Source organism: Ovis canadensis, chromosome 6, assembly GCF_042477335.2.
Source record: "Ovis canadensis isolate MfBH-ARS-UI-01 breed Bighorn chromosome 6, ARS-UI_OviCan_v2, whole genome shotgun sequence".
Lineage (NCBI taxonomy): Eukaryota > Metazoa > Chordata > Mammalia > Artiodactyla > Bovidae > Ovis > Ovis canadensis.
The window spans coordinates 119,575,485-119,602,159 of record NC_091250.1 but is presented as its reverse complement, the minus strand read 5'-3'; the positions used below and the strand labels follow the sequence as shown (position 1 = coordinate 119,602,159).

At 47.7% G+C, this 26,675-nt stretch overlaps 1 protein-coding gene across 2 annotated transcripts in view; it reads left to right on the top strand.

Annotated features, from left to right (window-relative positions):
- The first annotated feature begins 7,777 nt into the window (after positions 1 to 7,777).
- LOC138442184 (high mobility group protein 20A-like) overlaps positions 7,778 to 26,675 on the top strand; it is a 34,336-nt gene continuing 15,438 nt past the window's right edge. Inside the window, exons 1-6 of one of the 2 annotated variants that reach the window (XM_069593224.1) lie at positions 7,778 to 8,065; positions 11,530 to 11,674; positions 12,083 to 12,246; positions 17,756 to 17,835; positions 18,832 to 18,955; positions 21,834 to 21,960. In XM_069593224.1, the coding sequence (XP_069449325.1) occupies positions 12,184 to 12,246; positions 17,756 to 17,835; positions 18,832 to 18,955; positions 21,834 to 21,960 (394 nt within the window). In that variant the 5' untranslated portion in view covers positions 7,778 to 8,065; positions 11,530 to 11,674; positions 12,083 to 12,183. The remainder of the gene's footprint in view (positions 8,066 to 11,529; positions 11,675 to 12,082; positions 12,247 to 17,755; positions 17,836 to 18,831; positions 18,956 to 21,833; positions 21,961 to 26,675) is intronic. The other variant, XM_069593223.1, reaches the window with a different exon arrangement.

Genomic DNA, 26,675 nt, shown 5'->3' with positions numbered 1-26,675 from the left:
TTATTTCTTTTTACTGGCTGACTTAGGATTTATAATATGCATCTTTTATTTATCACTGCTACTGCTGCTAAGTCACTTCAGTCGTGTCTGACTCTGTGCGACCCCATAGATGGCAGCCCACCAGGCTCTGCCACCCCTGGGATTCTCCAGGCAAGAACACTGGAGTGGGTTGCCATTTCCTTCTCCAATGCATGAAAGTGAAACGTGAAAGTGAAGTCGCTCAGTCTTGTCTGACTCTTTGCGACCCCATGGGCGGCAGCCCACCAGGCTCCTCCATCCATGGGATCTGCCAGGCAAGAGTACTGGAGTGGGGTGCCATTGCCTTCTCCTTTATTTATCACAGTCTAGTTCAAATAACACGTATCACTTCCCATGTAATGTGAACCTTATATTTCAGTCTTCTCCCATCCTTTCCTTTGTGCTAATGTCCATTATTTTACTTCGATATTTCTTATAAATTGAAAAAAATGAAAGTCACTCAGTCATGTCCAACTCTCTGTGATCCCATGGACTGTAGCCTGCCAGCCTTCTCTGTCCGTGGCATTCTCCAAGCCATGGAGAGTAGTGGAGTGGGTAGTCGTTCCCTTCTCCAGGGAATCTTCCCAACCTAGGGATCAAACTCAGGTCTCCTGCGTTGCAGGTGTGGTGTAATTATATTTGCTCAAAGCTGTCAATTATAATTTTTGTGACAGCTTTATCAAAGGAAAATTAGTAAGGATAAGCTGCACATATATAAAGTGCTGATAAACATTGACACGTGTAGACACCTATGTAGCCATCACCACAAATCAAGATAATGAACGTGTTCATCCTTTGAAGGCTTCCTGGAGCTGTTCTATGAGCCCTCCTTTCTGCCTCTACCCCTTCCCCACACAGGTGTTTTCCTGGTCTTCTTTCACTAGGCAGTTATTCTGAGATTCAGAATTTTTGTACCAATTAGTAGTTCACTCCTTGTCTTGCTCAGAAGTATCCTGTTGGACACCATTTGCTTGTCCAAATTCTCATTTTAATGTTTGGATTGTTTACAGTTTTCAGCTGTTACAAATAAAGACACTGAGAACATTTATGCATAAGTTTTTGTGTGAACATACACCCTCATTTCTTTTGAATATGCATCTAAGAGTGTAAAATCCAGGTCAGGTAACAAATGGGGCTTCCCTGGTGGCTCAGTGGTAAAGAACTCGCCTGCCAAAGCAGAGACATAGGTTTGATCCTTGGGTTGGGAAGATCCCCTGGAGAAGGAAATGACAACCCACTCCAGTATTCTTACCTGGGAAATCCCAAGGACAGAGGAGCTTGGTGGGCTACAGTCCACAGGGTCACAAGAGTCAGACATGACTGAGCGGCTAAACAACAACAGGTAACGAATGTATGTTTAACAGTTCTAAGAGCTGACAAACTGTTTTCTAAAGTGGTTGTACCATTTTACATTCCCACCAGCAGTGTATGAGAGCTCCAGCCAAAACCTGGCATGGTCTGCCTTTTTAATTTTAGAATTCTCATAAGAGTATAGTGGTAGGACATTATACCTTTAATTTTCATTTTTATTTGCGTGATTAATGCTGTGACATCTTTTCATGTGCTTGCTGTCTGTATGTCTTCTTATAAAGTGTCTATTCAAATCTTTTGATATTTTTAAATGGGTTTGTTTTGTTGCAAGAGTTGATACACATTTATTTATATAATCATACAGTTTCTCCTAGTATATCATTTGTCTTTTCCCTGATTTATCAATGTCATATGCATTTGGTATTGGGCTTTTCTGGTGGCTCAGTGGTAAAGTATCCACCTGCCAGTGCAGAAGACTCGAGATGCCGGTTTGATCCCTGGGTTGGGAAGATCCCCCAGAGTACAAAATGGCAACCAACTCCAGAATTCTTCCTGAAAAATTCCATGGACAGAGGAGCTTGGTGGACTATAGTCCATGGGGTTTCAAAGAGCCAGACACGACTGAGCACACAACCTCTCATGCATTTGGTATTGTACCTAAGATCTGGGCCCGAGCCCAAATCACAGCAATCTTCTCTCATGTTTTCTCCTGGAATTTTTATAATTTTTATTTTTATGTAAGTCTATGATCTATTTTGAGGTAATTTTCACATATGGTTTAAAGTATGGATCACAATTCATTTTCATGTAGATATCCAATTGTTCTGGCACCATTTGTTGAAAAGACTGTCTTCTCTACAGAATTTTCTTTGCACCTTTGTCAAAAATCAATTGACCACATAATGTGTGAGTCTATTTCTGGAGTCTATTCTGTTCCATTGACCTATTTGTCTGTCTTTGATGCCAATACCACAGACTTCACACTGAATCTTGAAAATTCAGGTAGTGTAGATCTTTGCTCTTTGCTTTTCTTTTGATGTGATATTTTCTCTGACTGCTTTCAAGATTAACTTTTTTATCAGTGATTTTCAGCAATGTCAGACATGAGTTGGTATGTATGTGTGTGGGTGCGTGTGTGTGTGTGTGGTGTGCATGCTTTTTGACGTTTGTTGATATTTTTGGATCTTTATGTTTGCAATTTTCATCAAATTTAAAATTTTTTATTGTTATCTCTTTACATATTATTTCCTGCTGTACTTCTTCCAACAAGCTAATTATATAGCCATTTGATAGCCCACAAGTCACTGCGGCTTTTTCATTATTTTCAGCTTAGACTTTTACATTCTCTCACGTGTGTCTTCAGAACTCACTCTCCTATTTGTCACTTCCTTGTCACTTTGAGTGGCATTTGGGTAACATCTTGAAATCTGTCCTTCAGTTAACTAATTTCATCTTCAGACAAGCGATCTGCTTGATCCACCAATTGAGGTTTTTATTCTTGTGCTTATACTTCTTATTTCAAGTTGCTTTAGTTGGTTCTTTTTCAAATGTTCCTGATCATTTTGTTTGATGTTTGTTCTTTGAACTCTTTTTATTTTGTTTTTATTTCTTTTAAAATTTTATGTTTATACATGATTAATTTTAGTCTGTGATTTGTCTACTCTCAGAAACACTTGAGGATCCTAAATTAATGTTAACTGCAAATTATCTAAGATCATGGCATCCAGTCCTATCACTTCATGGCAAATAGATGGGGAAACAATGGAAACAGCGAGAGACTTTATTTTCCTTGGCTCCAAAATCACTGCAGATGGTGACTGCAGCTATGAAATTAAAAGATGCTTACTCCTTGGAAGAAAAGCTATGACCAACCTAGACAGCATATTAAAAAGCAGAGACGTTACTTTGCCGAGAAAGGTCCATCTAGTCAAAGCTACGGTTTTTTCAGTAGTCATGTATGGATGTGATAGTTGGACCATAAAGAAAGCTGAGCACCGAAGAATTGTTGCTTTCCAACTGTGGTGTTGGAGAAGACTCTTGAGAGTCCTTTGGACTGCAAGGAGATCAAACCAGTCAATCCAAAAGGAAATCAATCCTGAATATTCATTGGAAGGACCAATGGTGAAGATGAAGCTCCAATACTTTGGCCACCTGATGAGAACTGACTCATTGGGAAAGACCCTGCTGCTGGGAAAGATTGAAGGCAGGAGGAGAAGCAGATGACAGAGGATGAGATGGTTGGATGGCATCAGTGATTCAGTGTCCATCAGTGGACATGAGTTTGAGCAAGCTCCGGGGGACTGTGATAGACAGGGAAGCCTGGTGTGCAGCAGTCCATGGGGTTGCACAGAGACAGCCATGACTGAGCTGAACTGAACTGCAGACTCTCACTTATACTGCACTATTTTTTTGTGTCTGGTAATTTTTATTATGAGCTCGTATATGGTATATGGTGAAGGGCCTGGACTGGAGATGCCTTTTCTTCAGCAATCATTTGTATCTGTTTATTTTGTGCTCCAGGGGGTGATGTGTGCTGTGCTAAGTCACTCAGTGGTGTCCAACTCTGCGACCCCATGGACTGTAGCCTGCCAGCCTCCTCTGTCCATGGGGCTCTCCAAGCAAGAATACTGGAGTGGGTTGCCAGGCCCTCCTTCAGGGTCATCCCCACCCAGGGATCAAACCTGCGATGTCTTACATCTCCTACATTGTCAGGCGAGTTCTTTACCACTAGTGCCACCAAGGGGCAATACTAACTTCAGTTCAGTTCAGTTCAGTCGCTCAGTCGTATCCGACTCTTTGCGGCCCCATGAATCGCAGCACACCAGGCCTCCCTGGCCATCACCATCTCCCGGAGTTCACTCAAACTCACGTCCATTGAGTCAGTGATGCCATCCAGCCATCTCATCCTCTGTCGTCCCCTTCTCTTCCTGCCCCTAATCCCTCCCAGCATCAGAGTCTTTTCCAATGAGTCAACTCTTTCCATGAGGTAGCCAAAGTACTGGACTTTCAGCTTTAGCATCATTCCTTCCAAAGAACACCCAGGGCTGATCTCCTTCAGAATGGACTGGTTGGATCTCCTTGCAGTCCACAGGACTCTCAAGAGTCTTCTCCAACACCACAGTTCAAAAGCATCAATTCTTCGGCACTCAGCCTTCTTCACAGTCCAGCTCTCACATCCATACATCACTACTGGAAAAACCATAGCCTTGACTAGACAGACCTTTGTTGGCAAAGTAATGTCTCTGCTTTTGAACTTACAACTATTTTAATTTAGTTTGATGGGTGTTTACCTTGGGGGCAGGGCAAGTTTGAAACTCAGACACACATGGGAGCTGTCTTCCGGCTTCAAATTATCAGGAGAGACTATCATTTGTATTATTTGTGGGTTTTCCTCCCAGATACAGCAGATATGAGCAGATTTTTTTCATTGGTCCACTGTACCAGCATGAGTCCCTAAAACCTGAAGTTCATGTTGTAAGTGGTTGTACCCAGTGGAGCTCAGACGTCTGTGTTAATAACCACTCTATCCTGGGCTGATTATTCCTTTTTTGTGTGGAAGACATGGTTCTTGGGTATTTCTCTGTGGGTTCAGCAGAGCCTTTTGTTATAAATAATCCTCCATCTCAGTACTTTCATTTGGTGTTCCAGTGGAGCTGTCTAGCTGAGCATGCTATTGGGATCCTAATGTCTTATATTATTTTTATTGTTCACTTTATTAATTTAGGTCTACAATCCATCTAGAATTTACTTTTATATTTGAAATTAGATTGAAGTCCATCCTTTTTTCTTCTCAGATAGCTAGCCAGTTAATAGTATTGATTAATAATTCTACTTTTCTAAATTAATTATGTTTGTCATAGAGTAACCTAACATGTATTCCTATGCCAAAGCCTCTGACTGTGTGTATCACAATAAACTGTGGAAGATTCTGAGAGAGATAGGAATACCAGACCACCTGACCTGTCTCTTGAGAAATCTGTATGCAGGTCAGGAAGCAACAGTTAGAACTGGACATGGAACAACAGACTGGTTCCAAATAGGAAAAGGAGTACGTCAAGGCTGTATATTGTCACCTTGCTTATTTAACTTATATGCAGAGTACATCATGAGAAACGCTGGACTGGAAGAAACACAGGCTGGAATCAAGATTGCCGGGGGAAATATCAATAACCTCAGATATGCAGATGACACCACCCTTATGGCAGAAAGTGGAGAGGAACTCAAAAGCCTCTTGATGAAAGTGAAAGAGGAGAGTGAAAAAGTTGGCTTAAAGCTCAACATTCAGAAAACGAAGATCATGGCATCCGGTCCCATCACTTCATGGCAAATAGATGGGGAAACAGTGGAAACAGTGTCAGACTTTATTTTGGGGGGCTCCAAAATCACTGCAGATGGTGACTGCAGCCATGAAATTAAAAGACACTTACTCCTTGGAAGAAAAGTTATGACCAACCTAGACAGCATATTCAAAAGCAGAGACATTACTTTGCTGACTAAGGTCCGTCTAGTCAAGGCTATGGTTTTTCCTGTGGTCATGTATGGAAGTGAGAGTTGGACTGTGAAGAAGGCTGAGTGCCGAAGAATTGATGCTTTTGAACTGTGGTGTTGGAGAAGACTCTTGAGAGTCCTGTGGACTGCAAGGAGATCCAACCAGTCCATTCTGAAGGAGATCAGCCCTGGGTGTTCTTTGGAAGGAATGATGCTAAAGCTGAAAGTCCAGTACTTTGGCTACCTCATGGAAAGAGTTGACTCATTGGAAAAGACTTTGATGCTGGGACGGATTGGGAGCAGGAGGAGAAGGGGACAACAGAGGATGAGATGGCTGGATGGCATCACTGACTCAATGGACGTGAATCTGAGTGAACTCCAGGAGTTGGTGATGGCCAGGGAGGCCTGGTGTGCTGTGATTCATGGGGTCGCAAAGAATCGGACACAACTAAGCGACTAAACTGAACTGAACTGAACATGATTCTGGGATTTCATTTTGGTTCTACCTTCTGTTCCACTCATATATTTAACCATTCCTCTATCAACACTTTACTGATTAGATTCCAGAGGCTTTATGTAGTCTAATGTATGAAAATATAAATCTCATTTGAATGTTCTTCTGTTTCATAGTTTTCTTAGCTAATCGCAAGGATTTAAGAGAATATTCTTAACTCAGTTTTGCAAGGAGGGGAATCTCATCCTGCATTTACTGCATTTAATTAGATTGAATTGAGAAGATGCATGGGGGCGGGGGGGGCGGTGGTTGAAGGACCATCACTTGAGGAAGCCACGTTCCCTGTCCAGGACTCAGTTTCCTCCACTGGTGAAAGAAGGACTGGCACTCTGGATTCCTGAACTCCTTTCCTGCTCTGGAGTCCCAGCCCATGTTGACTCAGCCCTGGGGCTTCCCTGTGGACATGGACAACACCAGCTAAGAGTAGCTATTTATGTCATTAGCTAGGAAATACACACCAGACTTGGTACTCAGCGAGTCTATATACTCCTCACAGCATCTCATTTAATCCTCAAACGTCCCTGTGATGCTATTAATACTATCTTTACTCTCTATAGGAAGAAACTGAGGAACAGAGGGCTTTAGTGACTTATTTGTTGAAGCCACTGGTTGGTTAAAAATAAAAATAAGGAAATGGAGTGGGGAGCTGTGCAGAGTATGAAAAGACCACATTATGTTTTTACACAGTTATTGCTCATTACCCTTGATACATGCAGACGAAGGACCTCAGAAACAATAACTAACACATTCGTTGAGTGCCTCTGATGTACTTTAGGAATATTAGCTCATTGATCCCTACAACCATCCTATATAATGGGCACTATTTATTATCCCCACTTGTCAGATGAAGAGAGTGAGGCCCAGAGAGGTGAAGTAACCAGCCCAAGATCACCCAGCCAGAGGTAGGCTGGTGAACCCACATCCTCCGACTCCAGGGATCGTGCATTCCTACAGGCAACCTCGAAATTACACAGAGAGTGTGTTGAACTCATGACTGCCTTCAGATCACCTGCCACAAGCTGGACGGAGACACGTGAATGTGGGAGTGTTGCCACTGAAGGGGTGGAGCTCGTGGCCATCTCTAAATGTTTAGAATTATCTTTGAAAGTGTTTTTTTTTTTTTTTTTTTTTTAACGTTAAGGAGGCACTCCCGTGGATTAACAGGTTGTTGGCTTTGAGGGGCAGAATTCAAGGAGAGGGGGCTGGCTGCTTTGAGTTTTCCAAATTTCGCCACAGTGCTAATACAGTATGTATTCCTGTGTGACTTGAAAAATATTCAGAGACGTATAAATAGGGGCACTTATGTAACTGAGGGGGCGGGTGGAGGGACCCGTAGCAACCAAGGCGGGGGTTCGGTAGCGGGGCGGGGCTTCCCACCCCTCCGCCCCGCCCACTCCCTCACCCCCCTCTCTGGCCCCGCCCAGTCCCCGGCTACTCCGAAAGCCCGGAGCCCGGAGCAGCCTGCGCAGCTGGAACTCTTGCCCCACGCGCCCGCCCACACCCAGGCGGCGCGACGCGGTCCGGGGCGGGTAAAGCCCGCACCCCGGGCACTCGCAGCGGCTCAGCGAGTGACGCCTCCAGAGGGCCCGCCTACGGCGCACGGGGCGGGGTGGAAACGGAGCCCAGGGCGCGGGGCGGCGCGGCAGGCGCTGGGCGGGTGCACCTGGTGGGCCGAGGCCGGGCGGCGGCCCGGGCGGGCGGGCGACATGCAGCGGGACAGCGGCCAGGCTGCGGGTCAGTGGCTGGAGTTGCGGCCCCTCCCCTCGGTCGCGCGCGCCCCGCTCCTTGGGAGTTTGGGGGGTCTTCCCCGGGACGGGGTGGGCGCGTCCCGGTGCAGCCCGGCCCCGCGGCGCGGGTGTGGATGCCTGGGGCGGTGCCCAGGGCCTGGCACGTGACTCGGGCCTGCGTCCGGCCGGTCTGCTCCCCGCGCGTCCCTAGGCGCAGGTGCCCATCTGTCAGCCCCCTGCCGCGCTCCCGTCGTCCCCGCGCCGATGACCTCTTCCCCTCTCCAGCGCGGCCCCAGAGCCGGTCCGGTGCCCTCTGCAGCCGCCGGTGCTGATGGAGGGGCGACCCCGGCTCCGGTGACAGCCTGAGATCCCGGCCCCCTCCGCCGTCACCAGCCGCTGCTGGGGCCGGACGCGCGCGCGCGCGCGTCAGCCGGCGACTCTGCTCATAAGAGCTGTTGCGTTGTGCGGCGTTCGGGCAGCTCTCGGCTCAGCGAATCTGTTCTCACCTGTCCCGCGTAATGACCTGGCGACCTGGGGGCGGGGACTGTGCTCCACAGTGAAAAATAGAGGACATTCGGTGACTCGAACGCAGCCCCACGGGTCCTTAAGTAACCAGGATTCGAGCCCAGGTCGGTGGGTGTCAGAGCTTTGGCGTCTACAGCGCAAATGTTGACACTGATGCTGGAAAGATCCAGGTCTCAGTCCAGAACCTTCCTGTATGCAGAAAAAGCCCATTTCCTGCCCTTCATGATAAGCCCTGTGATTTGCTCCTGGCTAATCTGTTTCTGTCACCTGCGGGCAGGTGGCATTTGAACTTAAAGTTGAACTTGCAGACTGGATTATCATGTTCCAGTGAGGACTTTGAGGACGGTTAGGCTACCAGCAGTTCTTAACTATAGCCTGCTTCCTGGGTGCCAGGCACTATAATAACAAGTGCCTCTTAGTAGCCCAGTCCTGCAGCTGAGAAAACCTGAGGAACAAGAGACCATGTGGTTAACAGGTGGCAGAGCTGGCTCTGGGATCAAAAGTTCTATCTGAGGTATAGGTGTGACCACAGTACTGTCCAGCCAGTGGGGAGGCCAAGACCCCAGGACAAGCACCACTTGTCTCTGGATTGGAGATCTTGAGCAGGTCACAGAACATTCTAGAGCCTCAATATTAGGCAAAGCAATCACCATTGCAACCACTTTGCCCACTTAGGAGCTGGGACTTAATATGGACCTAGAGCTCCCTGAAGTCTGTATTGTCAGCCACTGCTGTTTCTGCAGCTGCTGCCTGTGGCCTGGCACTCTGTCTGACCCTGGTCTTAATGCCTGTCCACTGAATGAATGAATCAGCTGAGAGCTGTCCCCCCAAATGGGCTCCTTCCTGCTGAGCCTGGATCCTTGGAAGAGTGGGAAGGGAGAGGCAGGGGAGATTTGGGGCTGGCCCAGCAGGATGAAGGCATCTGAGGTCGGGCTGTACTGGATAGGAGAGGATTACTGCTTTGGGGAGATGGCTGGGGAGATGGAAAGAGTAGGCAACCCAAGGTGGGGGGTTCCTATCTGCCCTGCCCTTCTCTGGGCACTTGGGAGAGTCACTGGCCTGAACTTCTTTCCCTACCTGTGGGTGTTGCCATGGCAACTAGAGTCATGCTGAAGATTAAATAGGATAACGTGCATAAAGGGTCTGATTATCACCCATTTTTATCACCACCTTCTGGAGTCAGTTATATCATTTGGATGGGTGTGAGACTAGTTGAGACATTAGGGCCCAGCCTCCTGGAGCTTTGAATACCAGGCTAAAGGGTCTGGACTTCATGCCAAAGTCAGGAGGAGCCATAAAGAAATGTGAGCAGAGAGGGAGGTGGTGGGATTCTCACCTGTGGGTCCAACGGCAGGGATCCTCGAGAGGAAGTTGAGTCCTGCACTGCTGTGGGCGTAAAATGGATCCAGCCCTGTGGAGGGGCATGTGCCATCCAGAGTCTATCTGAATTAGAAACACACATGCCCTTTGACCCAGCAACCCGATTTTCTAGAGAGCCCATTGCATACATGAAATGCTATGTGTGCAAGGCCCAGAGGAACATGCATTTCTTACTGGGTCTGCTAACTGCTCTGAGACCCCTCCTCACAGCAGAATTCCAGGCCCCCTTCACCAGAAAATGCAGCAGCTCTAAATGGGCTGGTGCAGAAAGTACTCAAAGACATAGTCAACAAAAGAAGTAAAGTTTCAGTGCACCCAGTTTGCCATTATGCAGGGTACAGAAATGTTTGTAAATGCACAGACTAGCTCTGGAAGGGCCCATGAAGAGCCTCCTAATGTAGCCTCCAGGGAGGGGACTGGGTGCTGGAGGACCAGGGAGGGGTGCTGTCTGACCTTTACCATCACCCATGGGAGGGCCACCCCTAGTTCTGAGTCATATCCGCAAGTTATGACTCAAAACAAAAATACCATTAAAAAAAAAACAAGAATAGTCCTAGTGATGGATTGCAAGACTGGATCAGGCTTGGCCATGTGGATACAAGCCAAGGAAAGTTCTGGAATGCTGGGTTTTGTCATCACTCTGCTGTATTTCCCCTTCCTAGGAAGCTGAGAGGGAAGTCAGTGGACACCTTCTTGTCTTTCCTCAACCTCAGACAAGTCAGCATCCAGAACTGTCTGGCAGGGTCTGTTTCCTGCATTGTGGTGGTTAAGTAATACTTACCAGGACAGAGGATGAGGTGGTTGGATGGCATCGCCGAACCAGTGGACATGAGTTTGAGTAAACTCCAAGAGTTGGTGATGCGTAGGGAGGCCTGGCATGCTGCAGTCCATGGGGTCACAAAGAGTCAGACATGACTGAGCGACTGAACTGAACTGAACTGAACCGGGATACCACTTCAGAATGGTAACTTGAAAGTTGTTACCTTCCCCTCCCCATGAGGAAGCACAGGGGGTGCAGGTTGAAGGGAGAGGACAGACCTCAGACTGGCAGCCAGGACGCTCGGGTTCAGTCACACCTGCCTCTCCCACCTGTGTGATCCTAGGCGTCTTTCAGGAATCAATCTGCTTCCGGGTACTTCATCTACAGTCACAGCGACAGTCAAGTGTGCGTGTGGGGAGGGAGGATCGTGCATTACATCTAACAGATTTGAGCTATTTGTTGTTCATTTGCTCAGTCTTGTCTGACTCTTTGAGATCCCATGGACGGCAGCACACCAGGCTTACCTCTCCTTCACCATCTCCCGGAGCTTGCTCAAACTCATGTCCATTGAGTCGATGATGCCATCCAACCATCTCGTCCTCTGTTGTCCCCTTCTCCTCCTGCCCTCAATCTTTCCCAGCATCAGGATCTTTCCCGAGTCGGCTCTTCACATCAGGTGGCCAAAATATTGGAGTTTCAGCCTCAGCTGAAGCTTCAGCCTCAGATCTGAGCTATCAAGTGTCTCATTCCCACCTCCCTCCCATCTGTAAAATAGGATCATAATTACCATTCTGCCTCCTTCACAGGAGATCAGGAGTTGATTTGACTGCAGACAACATCCTCAACATTCTCAGAGGATAGATTTCTGTAAATGCACCGATTTAAAATGTCAGTAAAATAAGTGACTTTACTGAGAGCCTACTAAGGACCATGTGGTGCTCTGAGGACTCTGTAAGTTTGGGTTTAACCCCCCACCCTCACAATGTAAACTCCAGGGGGACTGTTGGTCAGTTCTACACTGTTGTCTGCCACACCCAGCATACAGTTGGCATCCTGTAAATACCTGTGCTGTGAATAGACCTTTCAACAACTCTGTCAAGTTGGTCTGAAGTTTGCCCTGACTTTGTGAAGAGGAACCCATGGTCCCAGCAGGGGATTGTGTTGCTGATGGTGTGAAGCTAACTCAAGGGACTTAGGGGCTGAGCCAAGAGAAATGACCATCAACTCAGGTTGTAGGCATTTGCTGTCACTTGTGGGCATTTGAAATATAAATCACAGAGTCCCTATGCTGGACAGACTCTAGGTGGGATGGTGATTTCAATATCTCAGACCTTATGTGGCTGTTTCTTGCTGTTTTAGTACCCACAGAATTCCTTTTCCCACCTCCAAATGGGACAGGCAGCCTACTACCTGGGAGCTCTGTGATCCAGACCTACTGCCGGGACCTGGCATCTCTGCCCATGCAGCCCATTAGGCTGACTGACCCGGGGGACCCAAAGGAGCAGGACTCAGAGGAACCAAAGGCAAGTGCAGTCCAGGCCAAGCGCGGAGGGCCTCCCATGCGGCAATGTCATGGCATCATAACACGAGTGATAACACCTGCATGTTAAACATGTTCTGTGCTCCAGGTTCTGGGCTGGCACTCCTGGGCATTATTTTTTCAAACCTTCACTACACTGCAAAGCACAGAGAAGTCAAGGAACTTGCTCAGGGTCTCATAGTAATTGGCAGAGCAGGATTTAATCTTAAAGAGTTTGGCTCCTGAGCCTGACCACTCCTGGAAACTTGGGGTTTTGGTGAAGGTTCTCGGGTGACGTGAGCAGTTCTTAGCTGGGGGATGACCTAGTCCGTTTTCTGTGTGGGAAAGGCAGTTGGTGAGGCTTGGCATGGAGGGCACCGTGGTGGTTAAGTGGTGGCTAAGTGGGAAGAATGTGGGCTCGGAAGGCAGACAGATGGGTATTGGAAGTGTAGCTCTGCCATCTTCTAGCTGTGACACTTTGCACAAAGTGTGTTAACGCTTCAAGACTCAGTTACTTCTTGGTGAAACAGGGATAACATTATTTGTGTGCACGCTCAGTCATGTGTGACTCTTTGCAACCCACGGACTGTAACCTGCCCCTCTGTCCATGGGATTCTCCAGGCAAGAATACTGGAGTGGGTTGCCATGCCCTCTTCCAAGGGATCTTCTTGATCCAGGGATTGAACCTGTATCTCCTGCACTGCCGATGGATTCTTTACCCCTGAGCCACTGGGGAAGCCCTATAACATTATCTACTTTAAAGGAATTTCTAAAGACTAAACAACTGTTGCATGCTGAAAGGTCTGGTCCGTAATAGGTGCACAAAAAACCTTTTTTTTTCTTTTTACTTTATTATTGTGAAAGTACAGCTAGACATAACCAGGTCTGCTGAGAAATACCAAAAAGAAGCAGTACTCTGCACCAGTTAGGATTAGGCTCAGCTTCACATAACTAAAAACTCCCCAGATAGTAGTAATTTGGGCTTTCCAGGTAGCTCAGTAGAAAGAATCTGCCTGCCAGTGCAGGAGATACAAAAGACATGGGTCCGATCCCTGGGTCAGGAAGATCCCCTGGAGAAGTAAATGGCAGCCCCACTCCAGTATTCTTGCCTGGAAAATTCCGTGAACAGAAGAGTCTGGTGGGCTATAGTCCATGGGATTGCAGAGGTGGACATGACTGAGTGACTGAGCACACACACACACACACACACACACACACACACACACAAGCACACAGATACCACAGTCAGAAGAGACCCAGACTCAAACCCACCTCACTGCTCCACCGTCCTTAGCATAATGCCTCACCATCCTTATCATGATGCCGTATGATCCATGGTGGCTGCTTGAGCACTAGCCCTCACATCTGCATTCCAGCCAGCAGGTAGGAGGAAGAGGTTAAAAAAAATAGGTTCCTTCCTTGAATGATATGTTTCAGAAGTTCCATACTATACTTCAGTTTACTTTGAATGGACAGAACTTAGTCACATGGCTGCCAGTTGCATGGGAGGCTTTATTCCAGGTGGCCTTGCCCGGCTGAAAATCAAATTTCAATTCCTAATGGAGGAGGGCAGAATAGATACTAGAAAGATGACTGGCAGTGTCTGTCATGCCCCCAGAGAAATGTGCAATGAACTTAACTCAGGACCTGTTCATCTCTTAGAGACAAGGCTTAGTCCCAAATCATGGCATTGATTTGGGAAAGTACTTTCCTTTGCAGAGATCTTCCCCAATGACCTTCTCAACAAGCCAGCTCCACTTACCAGGTGGAGGGGGCTCAGAAAGGACTAATGACTTTCCTGAGGTAAGAGGTGCAGAAGGTGGTAGAGCAGATTTAGAATGCAAGAGGATTTAGAATGCCTGTAATAACAATAACAGCTACCCTAACAGCTGGGTGCCTCACCCCACTCATTTAACCTTTGAAGATACTGGGGTAGGAGCTGGTATCTCCATTGCACAGAGGAGGACACTGGTGCACAGAGGGGTTAGGTCATGTGCTCAAGATTTCAGGGCCAGCACACGGAGTCACTGGGACTTGAATCTGGACAGTCTAACTCCTGAATTCATGCTTTCACCACCATGCTCCACTGTGCTTAGAATCATTACCTCTCTGGCTTTAGTCTGCAAACCTGGTTAAAACTGAGATGAGAAACTAGGCAACAGGATGCTGTAATGTCTAATAACCCTCATTTTAGAAAAACAGAAAAGTATTGGGTTGGCCAAAATGTTTACTTGGGTTTTTCCATAAGAACATAAAAAAAAAAAAAAACCCAAACGAATCTTTGGTCAGCTCAATATTTTGTTTGCAGTGTGTATATTTCAGAAACAAATGAACTAGAATTTTGTTTTAAGTTAGGACCATGATATCCAAAGGTGGAAAGCCAGCCTTTGATGGTGTCTAAACATGTGATGCAGATAACATCTTGTAATAAACATCTTCAGTATTCAGGTGGGAGTGGGGGATGCTGCATGCCCCTCAACAAAGCTCTGCCCACATGAAAACCACCAGGACTTTTCTGGGTGAGTTGTAAAACCACTGGGGCCAAGATCCTTTTCCTAACTGTGATTATAATCATCAATTGAGCTTTGGTCTGGTTCCCAAATGGTTGACACGGTTGTTACATACAGGAAAATGTTCTTCTCCTGGAGACCTGCTCAGTTGCCTTGTAGAATCCAGTTCATTGATGCGTTCTGGAGTTTTTCCTACCTGATCGATAAAAAGAACACGTGCACTGAGTGCTGCTGTGTGCCGAGAGGCCCTGGCCCTTTGCAAACACCAGCTCACCTACTGCACTGCTACCTTTTTCTGTGTCAGTTAGGAGCTGCGAGGTGATGGGGGCTCAGGGTCATGGTGCGTCCAATCCACGGACTCAGCCCATACCTGTCACTCCAGCCCCCACACTGTACCTTCTGCCTCACCCTGCTGACTCCCAATGGACATTTTCTTTGTGAAAGAAAATTTGGTGTATACAACCAAATATCCAAAATTCCCTGTCTGTTGCAATCTGAACATGAAAGGTCTGTGCTGGTCAAGAATCCTATTGAGATGGATTTTATTTCCCCCTTGAATTTTGCCCATCCGTTGATCTTCTGTTCTCCTGCTGATTGCACTTTTTTGCAATGTCTTTCCTTGCTCAGCCATGTTCTACTTCTGCTTTTCCTTTTAAACTAACGTACTCAAGTGTGTGGGAAATGTTCTCCCTGTAGTAACACCCAGTGCTAATGATCAGCTCACTATGGACGTGGCTTTATTTAGGGCAGAGTCAATTTGGTTTAAATCCTGTGTGAGAAATTCAGCGAGAACAAAAAAGCTTCAGAGAAAAACATCCCCACAGCCTTTCCAAGTGTCTTTGTCTCTGTAACTATGGTTTCTGGACAAATGCAGAAAACGCTCAGGAAGGATTTTCTTTGAATAAAGAAGCTGAAACAAAGGGCCAAGGATGGCAGTAAAATGATAAGCACTTTTATTTTGATTTTTGATTTGGAAAACTAGGATATAGAGAAATAACAATAAATATATGAAAGTGTTTCCTGCAGTTAAAAACAAGCAACTTTCCCTGTGTGCTTCAGCAGAGGAGCTGAGCAGGCAGACAGGAGGAGGCCGCTGTGATGCAGGGCACAGGTGACCTGGTGTATCTCCCATGTGACTCCAGGAAGCTGTGGGGTCTCCCTCAGAAGGCACAGCTCTAACAGAAGCTGCGGTGTGCGCTCTCAGCCTGGCCATTCGGTGGCCAAGTCATGTCATCTTTCTGAGTTCCTTCCTGTGTTGTGGGGTGATTGAAAGAGCTCCTTTGAGCAAGGAATGTGAGATTCAAATTCAGGAACGTGTCTTGGTAAACTGGACGGTAGCAATGGTTTCAGCTTTTATCACCAGAAGTCAGAGCTGACCACGGGACCCGGGAGCTCTCCAGGGTCCTGAAAGGCTTGTCATTCCCTTTCTGACTCCGGGAATCAATCACATGGGAGTGAGCAAAGCAGAGTGTTGTTTCTTGTGTACCTACTACATGCCTGGTGCATTGCTAGGTGCTGTGCAGAATTCTCTATCTTAACACGTGTGGTTACTAGCCTGGCTCTTTGCCTCTGCATGGCCTGAGCTCTATGTTCTTGTTCCTTAAGTCCCCAGCGCCAGGTGCTGCCCTGGCCTCCTCTGTCCTGAGGCCCCCAGCACATGTGGCCTGGCTGTGATGGTATCAGATCCTCTCCCAGCCAGCCTGCTGGGCCGCTGACCAGCTGTGTATCTCCTGCCCCTGGGAAGGCTGAAATGGGTATGTCTGGGAGGGAGTTTTGAAAACTGGAAAACTGGAAAGCTGAAACAGCTGAAACAGAGGTTTTTAGGCCACATTTGGATTATTTGGCACCTGTATGTGTTTGATTTAGGAAAAAATTGAAACTGAGCACTGAATGTAAGGGTGTCCAGGCTGTCATTCTGTAACACTTAGTCCCTGAAACGAGTTGTTGCCATTATTTATATGCCCCAGACCTTCTCCATTAGACTGAGCCACTTGAGGGCCAAGCCTGTGTCTTATTCAGCCCTCTAGCCTCCGAGCATGGCCCAGGATCCTAGTGGCAGCAAGGGTGCAGGCACTGTTGATGAAGCAAGAAATACACTCAACAGAAGAGAGAGCTGCAGCTTGGCTCTCCCTCCTGAGAACTGGCTGCCACAGGAGGGGTCTGCATGTCACCATGGCAGCCTGCATTTAGTGAGCACCTACTGCTTGCCTGGCTCTGTTGTAAGAACTACATGATTATTTCCACATTTAATCATCATCACAACCCACAAGGTTCAGGCTATTATGATTCCCATATTACAAGTGGGGAAACAGAGGCACAGGGATATTACTAATTTGCCTGCAGTCACATGACAAAGAAGTGGCCAAGCTGAGATGGGAACCTAGGCTGAGCTGGTCAAGCTCAGAGGTTAATGCCCTGCTTCCAGTATCAAGGCCTGGCCCCATCCCCACCCCCTCACCTTGAACCTAGTTACCCAAATCTCATGTTGCTTTCTTGTTTGTGCCCAATCATGTGGCCACATGCTTCCTGGTGATTGGGCTTCCCTGGTGGCTCAGATGGTAAAGAGTCTGCCTGCAATGTGGGAGACCTGGATTCGATCCCTGGGTTGGAAAGATCCCCCGAAAGAGGGCATGGCAACTCACTCCAGTATTCTTGCCTGGAGAATCCCCATGGGCAGAGGAGCCTGGTGGGTCCATGGGGTCACAAGGAATTGGGCACGACTGAGCGACTAAGCACATACGGTAATAACACGATGGGAGGGAACATCCCTGGCTCTCGCACCTGCTGGGGACACCCAGGCAGTGATTGCATTCCTCCAAGCCTTGGCTCCCTCATCTTCAGGACATGACCGTCTTTACTCTGCAGAGCTGCCAGGAGGTCAGAGGTCACGTGGGTAGAGTGTGGCGAGGACTTTTCAGTGTGTTGCCGTATTACGGGCTGTGACTCAAATATGGTCAATCATTGTTGACAATCCTGAGGTCTTCCTGCGTATTACTCTTTCAGAAAAGGAAAGGAGGCTGGCCTAAAGGCAAGAAAAGGAAACCCCCGAGGGATCTTGCTGTTCCCCGTGCTCCTACGACAGGGTAAGATGGGGAGATCACCTGACCCACCGTTAAGGTCGCATCACCACATGGCCTGTGCTATGTGCCGAGCCTGGATGGCCTCTGTCCCATCGCAGCCTTTATCTGTTGTTCAGTACCCTTGATTGTTACAGAGTCTCACACCACGGGGAGTGAGAGAGGGTTGTTTAATTCTTTAAGCTGGAATAAGGTTCTGATACACAAAGGAGAGCTGGGCTTGAGTCACAGACAGGAAAGTGGGTGGCCGTGGGGCCAATGTGTCTGGTTTTCCTTCCAGGCTTGTGATACCTGGGGCTCCACGGCCTTGGGTGATCTAGTGAACCTTCCTCAAGGCTCAAAATGCAACCCCCAGGTGCCCTGAGACCTGTGCCTCATCCCCTGGCATCTTGGGCTGCAGAAAAGAGGCCCCAGGCCAGTCACTTCCCACTGCTCTGAGGGTCACCTGACTCTTCTGGAAGCTTGAGTGGTTTTCTCTTTATCTTCAAGGTTCACACGTTTCGCAGGGTGAAGGTCTTTTCTCGGTTTTCCCATAACTCCAGTGCACATGGCCTTTGGTCCAAAGACTGGTTTGTCTCACTCCAACACCTGCAGACTTTCTCCCTGTGCCTTGACACAAATCCTTCATCAGGAGGGTGGGAGGGCTTGTACCTGGAGCATTTGAGCCACAGAACAACCCCGTGAACAGGTGATATTATGTCCATAACACAGAAGGGGAAACCGAAGCTCGAGTAGGCTTGAGCAAGTTGCCCACCCAGTCTTCATGCCCGTCCTGTGGGAGGGGAGAAATCCCTCTTAAGTCTTCCGTCAGTCTCTGGATAAGTCAGCCATTCATGTATTTCCCCATCTTCAAATAGCCCCCATTTCACTGGTTTGATTGAAAATTACGGGCAGACTCATGGCTGCTGGTTTTCATGAGACCCTGAACGCAGGAGTGGCTGCAGCAGGCCTCCCCTCCAGCAGCAGCTCAGCACCACTCTGTGTGTTCCATTCCCGGCGCAGTTACGCGATTTTCCTGAACGAACAGAGGAGCCAGCTGAGGGCCCAGCACCCCAATCTGCCTTTCCCGGAAATCACGAAGATGCTGGCCGCTCAGTGGGCTCAGCTGCCACAGGAGAAAAAGCAAGTAAGTCTTCTTCTGCGTGGAGTGAACAGAGAACTGGATCTGGCTGTCTGCAGCCTTGATTAGGGGCTGCTCCCCCGCTCCCTGGGCCATCTTTTCATACCAGAGCCAGAGGGAATGTTCCAGAAGACAGGCATGAGGTGCCTCCCACCTCACCCCTTAAAAGCAATTACTGGTCTCTGCAGCTTTGGCATCCACTATCTCCCAACCTGTCAGGCAGAATGGTGAATCCATGAAAAATGGCTAAATTGTCCAATAAGTTTAGGAAATTCTGGAGCAGACCAAGGGAAATAGATTTTTTTCCCTCTGCGGGGCTTTTTGGGAGCCTTTTGGTATAACTTGATTCACTTAAAATAGTTCAGATGAAGTCCATGCTCTCCTGGAATGAGGTGTGAAGGGCGAGATGGAGCACAGCACTCTAGGGCACGAAAATCTCTGCCACCTCTCGTGAAAGGCTTTCTCAGAGTAATCCACCATGGAACCCCTTATGCAGAGCTCCTGTTAACCTCCTATGGAAGTATGTTCTGGGGTCACAGAAGAAGCAACACTAAGTTAGAGGATAGAGTCATGCTTTTATCACAGCATTTATGTCCAATGTCAACTTCTGCCACCTCGTCCCCCACTGCATTCCAGTCACCCTGATCAAGCCCTGCCTGCTGTGGCGTCACCTCCTACAAGAAGCTCTCCCAAACTCCTTCTAAGTATGTCTGACCCCAAAGCCTGTACTATTCCCAGAAAAGCCTGCTGCCTCCAAAGTGTCATTTCTTTGGGTCAAATGCAAAAACTCTGAGATAAGCTTCTTTAACCCCTGCACTTCCAACATTTTTTGCCGTAGAAAACCTTTGGTTCAAATGAACTATTACAGAGAAATCCTAATCTGAGAGCATGGTGTCAATTAATAGCGTCCCTCCCTTTGCTACTCAGATCTTCAACCACTCAGGAAGTAGATCCAATAGCCAGTCAGACAACTGGACAAACCCTGGCCATCACAGTCAGGGCAGGCCCCTGACTCTGGCCAAGAGCAGCCTGGGACCCTGGCTGTCTGTCTCCGTCAGGTCTCAGGGGAAGAGACAGGAGGGGCCTCACGGAGCATCTCTGGTTCTGGCTCCCAATTTACCCTTCGATAAGCCCCTCCTCGCACGTGGAGGGGAGGGTGATCCTGGAGAGGCCAGCAGGATCAAGCTCCCCACCTTACAGAAGGAAACATCAGGAGTGGGGAAGAAATGTTCCCACCACACATCCCTGCTAACGTGTAAAAGAGATCAAGGCAAAACTACCGTGACTAAGTTGGGTGAAGATGGTTAGGGTTAGTCCCCACCTGTCACAGTGGCTTAAGCTGCCAATATTCCAGTCTGAGCAGCTGAGACAAAAATGACAATTGTCTTTGGAATAAGCATGGTGATTGCAAAGCGCAGGACAGCTTTTATGGGTCAGCGAGAGGCAGAACCTCTGATCCAAGATTTTAGGGAGTCTCTGAGCTACTTTCATGATTTCGGAAATCCTTCCCTCTCTCCCTGCCCCAGCCACTGTTCTGGAGCTCCTCCAAGTCATAGTTTCAAAAGCCCTGCTACAGCATTGTCAGCTGTCTCCTTGGTAGAGTCAAGTCCCTGCAGGAATGGGACAGAGGCCGTGCACCCCGTGCCCAGTGGAAAGAGGCTCCAGAAGCCCAGGGAAAGAGGCCATGCTCAGCTCCTTACTTTGTTAGGACCAGTTCAACACGTGCATGCTAAGTCGCTTCAGTCATGCCCAGCTCTTTGCGACCCTATGGACCATAGCCTGCCAGGCTCCTATGTGCATGGGATTCCCCAGGCAAGAATATTGGAGTGGGTTGCCATGCCCTCCCTGAAGGGATCTTCCCGACCCAGGGATTGAACCCACATCTCTTACATCTCCTGCACTGGCAGGTGGGTTCTTTACCACTAGTGCCACCTGGGAACCCCCCAGTTCAACACATCAGTGCTTTAAAAGTTTTATTGCTTAACATGATAATTTATTTCAGATTACCAGGTGCATAAAATAGTCACTGTGAATAATAACTACTTGACAAGCATTCTTAGAGCAAATTTTGGCTACACACACACACACACACACACATACACACACTAGTCCCTGGGTTACACCAGTTGGTGCCAGCCTCTGTGACTGAAGGTGAGTCCAAGTCCCTGCTTTCAAGGAGTTCGTAGTGTAGGGGGTCGGGACCTCCAAAGTGAACACATATAATCCAGTGTGAGGAGTGCCTGGGACAGACGTTTCTACCCGGGCCAGGGGGTGGTATCCAGGAGGCATCTAATCCAGTGTGGGAGTGCCCGAGCCAACCTGGGGGCATCAGATAAATTCCCCAGGAGGTGAATGTTCTGTGATAGATCTTGAAGGATAAGTAAGATTTGGCCAGGGGAGGAAAGCTGAGACAAGTGTTCTAGATGGAGGGAAAACAATAGCAGATGAGGTAGCCTGAGGCTGGATCTGATTCATCTCTTTATCACCTGTTCTCCACCCAGCACCCTGCACAAAGTTAAGCGCTGATGTCTTAAGCACTGCCATAATTGAATAGAAGTGTAAGGTCCCACAGTGGGGGTGGGGCCACTGATAGTGCTACCCTCCTCTGCAGTCATCAGACCACACCTGGCAGTTGTGAAAGCCAGAGGGAGGCAGTTTCTAGCTGATTGGAAGGAAGACCTTCCCTATGGTCTGCATCATTCGAACAATGAATGAGCTTGCTGTTAGGTAGTGAGGTTTCCATCCCTGGAGGTATGCAAGTAGAAGATGAGCAATAGCTTCTTGGTAGCATCCTAGAGAGACTGAGGCAAGTTGGACAAGGGGACCCCACCAGCCCCCTCCAAATGAGGGAAGTCTCACAGGATCTCTGTGCTCCTTCTTCCAGAGGTATGTTTGTGAGGCGGATGAAGACAAGCAGCGCTACATCCGCGAGCTGAAGGCCTACCAGAACTCTGAGGCTTACCGAGCCTTCCTGCGCAGGCGGGCAGCGCAAAAGGTGCAGGCGCGGTGCGGTGAGTGAGCCTGGCCAGGGTGGGCTGCAGCTGCTGTCTCCCAGGCTTGGGGCTATGCGATGCTCTACAGCAGATGGAGGGTTTGGAGAGCTCCCTGTTAGTCTCAGCCTCTGTCAACGTTCACATCTTTATGTATCTGGGGTGTTAACCCCTTGTGAGATGTACAGTTTGCAGGTGCCTTCTCCCATTTAGTAGGTTGCCTTTTCATTGTAGTTTGCAGCGCAGAAGCGTTTTCGTTTGATATAGTCCTACTTGTTTATTTTTTGCTTTTGTCGCTGAGCTTTTGGTGTGCTATCCAAAACACCATTGCCAAGACTGATGTCTGGGAGCTTTTTCCTGATGTTTTCTGCTAGGAGTGTTTTTCAGTTTCAGCTCTTACATTTAAGTCTTTAATCCATTTCAAGTTCATTTTTGTGTGTGGTGTTAAGATGTGTCCAATTTCATTCTTTTGCATGTGGTTATCCAGTTTTCCCAAAATCATTTATTGAAGAGACTGTCCTTTCCCCATTGTGTATTGGATTTTCTGAGAGTAGATCATAAGTACCCACTCAGGAGACACACGTTTGATCCCTGGATCAGGAAGATGCCCTGGAGGAGAAAATAGCAACCCACTCCAGTATTCTTGCCTGGAGAATTCCATGGACAGAGGAGCCTGGTGGGCTACAGTCCATGGGGTCACAAAAGAGACTTGACTTAGTGATTAAACAACAAGATCACAAGTGCTCTCACCACAGATACAGAAAAGAAGACTATGTAAAATGTAACTTGATTGTGGTAAGGCATACTGTAGCCAGTCATCGGAACACTTGAAGTATGCACAATTTTTAATTTGTCAATTATACCTGAGCAAAACTGGAGGAGGGGAAGGAGCCACGCCCCCACACAAAGCAGCTGGCGTCATCCCTTTGTGGCTCTTTTTTTGGGGGGGGGTTGAGACACCTTGTGCCTGATTATGGAGGAGGCACCCCACTTCCTCCCCTCCTGGGGAATGTCAGAGTGGTGCTGGGCCAGCGATTCCATTTTAATCCTTAGAAGGAGAAAAGGAACCGGCAGTTATGGAACTCAGTTATGCAAAGTGCCCTGGATCACCCCGAGGCCTTTTAAAATGCAGGTTCTGACCCAGCAGGTCTGGGGTCTGCATTTCCAACACACCCCTGATTCAGTCCATGCTGCTGGTGTAGGGACTCAGCCTTGCCCAGCCTGAGTCATGCCTGATGTGCCAGGAAGTAAGACACTGAACATCCCTAAACCAGTGCACACAAGAAGGGCAACGATGGCGGATAAAGACCTCAAGTCGCCCCTACCCGCCTGGCTGAAGTGTGTCCCATGCGCCCTCTAGAGGCTTCTGGTGGGACTGCGCCCTGTTGACGGCTGGCCTCTGCTCAGCGAGCGCCAGCCCCACCCCACCCCACCCCACCCCTGCACTACTGGCTTTCCCCTCTCCCTTGACTCACTCCCCACTCCTCTACCAGCATTTCCTGGGATCGCTGTGCAAAAAAAAAAAAAAAAAACCAACAATGCTTGCAACAGAGTCCTTGTAGTGTGCCTCTGGGTGATGCAGGCCTAAGGCAGAGACAGGAACTCCACCCTGCTTGCCGCATGTTCCCCACCAAGGGGCACATGACCTAGAACAGCGCTGGATATTCTCACCAGGGCTCATCACTGTCCATCCTAAGGGTTCTTCCTGCATTCCGCATGCTGGGGCTGACCAGCTTCCCAACAGAGCCCGTCAGTTCTCCACTTTCTGCTTCCCACCTGAGCCTGGCGGAGAACCGTCTCCATAGAGGTCAGGTGTGGGCTCAGTGGGCCAAATGCCTGGGGTCAAATCCTGGCTCTGTCATCTTGCACAAATCATTAAAGCATTGAGGGCCTCAGTTTCCTCATATGGAAAGTGGGGCTGTAATAGTACCTCCCTGCATTGGCTCTGGTGCTGATGGAGCAAATTAAACCATAGGAGCTTGGTACTCAGTGCCTGGCATATAGCGAGTTCAGCAAATATTCATACTTTGTACCCTTAGTTCTGGGCCATGAGCCCGCCACCATAGCTTCATCCAGATCAGGGATCTGTGAAAGGACTAGGTAGTAAATGCTTTACTCTTTATGGGTACCGTGGTCTCTGTTGCAACCACTGAACTCTATGGTTGTAGCAGGAAAAAGCAACCATAGACAATATGTTAACAAATGGGTGAGACTGTGTGCCAATAAAACTTTATTTACAAAAACAAGCAGAGGGATGGGTTGGTCCCCAGACAGTTCCACTCTGGTCCATTGTACTTCTTGGGTTTCCACTTAATATTTGTTTTCAGTGAAGCACCTCCAGATAAAAATAATCCTCTGAAAACTACTGGTCTAGGCACCCTACTCCAGTACTGTTGCCTGGAAAATCCCATGGATGGAGGAGCCTGGTAGGCTGCAGTCCATGGGGTCGCGAAGAGTCGGACAAGACTGAGTGACTTCACTTTCACTTTTCACTTTCATGCATTGGAGAAGGAAATGGCAACCCACTCCAGTGTTCTTGCCTGGAGAATCCCAGGGACGGGGGAGCCTCGTGGGCTGCCGTCTGTGGGGTCACACAGAGTTGGACACAACTGAAGTGACTTAGCAGCAGCAGCAGCTTATAATTGGCATTAACAAAGTGGAGTGTCAGATGGCTCCGAGGGAGTTGTGAGGCCTCTGGTCCTCATGTGCAAAGTTAAGCAGATCATGCCGACACCTCTGGCTAAGATCCCCAGAGAGCGGTTGTCATTTTCTGTTCATGTATTTCTCCCTAAAAATGCCATCTGTCAGACTTAGCAGAGAACACCTCAGTTCAGTTCAGCTCAGTTCAGTTCAGTCGCTCAGTCGTATCCGACTCTTTGTGACCCCATGAATCGCAGCACACCAGGCCTCCCTGTTCATCACCAGCTCCCAGAGTTCACTCAGACCCACGTCCATTGAGTCCGTGATGCCATCCAGCCATCTCATCCTCGGTCGTCCCCTTCTCCTCCTGCCCCCAATCCCTCCCAGCATCAGAGTCTTTTCCAATGAGTCAACTCTTCTCATAAGGTGGCCAAAGTACTGGAGTTTCAGCTTTAGCATCATTCCTTCCAAAGAAATCCCAGGGTTGATCTCCTTCAGAATGGACTGGTTGGATCTCCTTGCTGTCCAAGGGACTCTCAAGAGTCTTCTCCAACACCACAGTTCAAAAGCATCAATTCTTCGGCGCTCAGCCTTCTTCACAGTCCAACTCTCACATCCATACATGACCACAGGAAAAACCATAGCCTTGACTAGACGGACCTTAGTCGGCAAAGTAATGGTTGGTCATAACTTTTCTTCCAAGGAGTAAGCGTCTTTTAATTTCATGGCTGAAGTCACCATGTGCAGTGATTTTGGAGCCCCCCAAAATAAAGTCTGACACTGTTTCCACTGTTTCCCCATCTATTTCCCAGGAAGTAATAGGACCGGATGCCATGATCTTCGTTTTCTGAATGTTGAGCTTTAAGCCAACTTTTTGAGTCTCCTCTTTCACTTTCATCAAGAGGCTTTTGAGTTCCTCTTCACTTTCTGCCATAAGGGTGGTGTCATCTGCATATCTGAGGTTATTGATATTTCTCCTGGCAATCTTGATTCTAGCTTGTGTTTCTTCCAGTCCAGCGTTTCTCATGATGTACTCTGCATAGAAGTTAAATAATCAGGGTGACACTATACAGCCGTGACGTACTCCTTTTCCTATTTGGAACCAGTCTGTTGTTCCATGTCCATTTCTAACTGTTGCTTCCTGACCTGCATACAGATTTCTCAAGAGGCAGGTTAGGTGCTCTGGTATTCCCATCTCTCTCAGAATTTTCCACAGTTTATTGTGATCCACACAGTCAAAGGATTTGGCATAGTCAATAAAGCAGAAATAGATGTTTTTCTGGAACTCTCTTGCTTTTTCCATGATCCAGCGGATGTTGGCAATTTGATCTCTGGTTCCTCTGCCTTTTCTAAAACCAGCTTGAACATCAGGGAGTTCACAGTTCACGTATTGCTGAAGCCTTGCTTGGAGAATTTTGAGCATTACTTTACTAGCGTGTGAGAACACCTCATCTTGTTTAATTCTTCAGCCATGTTGGTCTCCTATTGCCTTCTGATTTTTGTGATTATTTGTAGATTGTCATCACACAACAAGTTGCCATATTACAAGGAACAGCTACTCCAAAGAACTTGGCTTTTAAACAAGATGTATTTCTGCCTTATTGAAAACAGTAAATTTTAAAAGCTTACCATATAAATATAATCATAATGAATATTTTTAAAAAGACAACCTAGATTCTGCCATGCTAATAAAAACTGAATTGTTTATATTTTTCCTTGTTTCTCTCTAATCTTCATTTCATACCTGGCTAGATGTTTATTATAAATTGAAGTCAGAGGTATGTGGTGTTTCTTCTTGGTTTATAATAAGGGATTTTAAGACTTCTTTTAAAAAAAATTTTACGCATTTTCCCTGAGGTTTTTAATTAATTGATTTTTAATTGAAGGGTAATTGCTTTACAATATTGCCTTGGTTTCTGCCATATATCAACATGAATCAGCCAGAAATTGAGCAACTGAAGTCAAGTACTGATCCTCCAGCAGGAAACATGGAGACCTCTTAGGATAAGTGTTTTCGTCCTCAGAAGGCACCTCTGACCGTTGAATTGATTCTCTCCTGACACGGCTGAGGCCTTTTCTGACACAGGTGCTTTGTA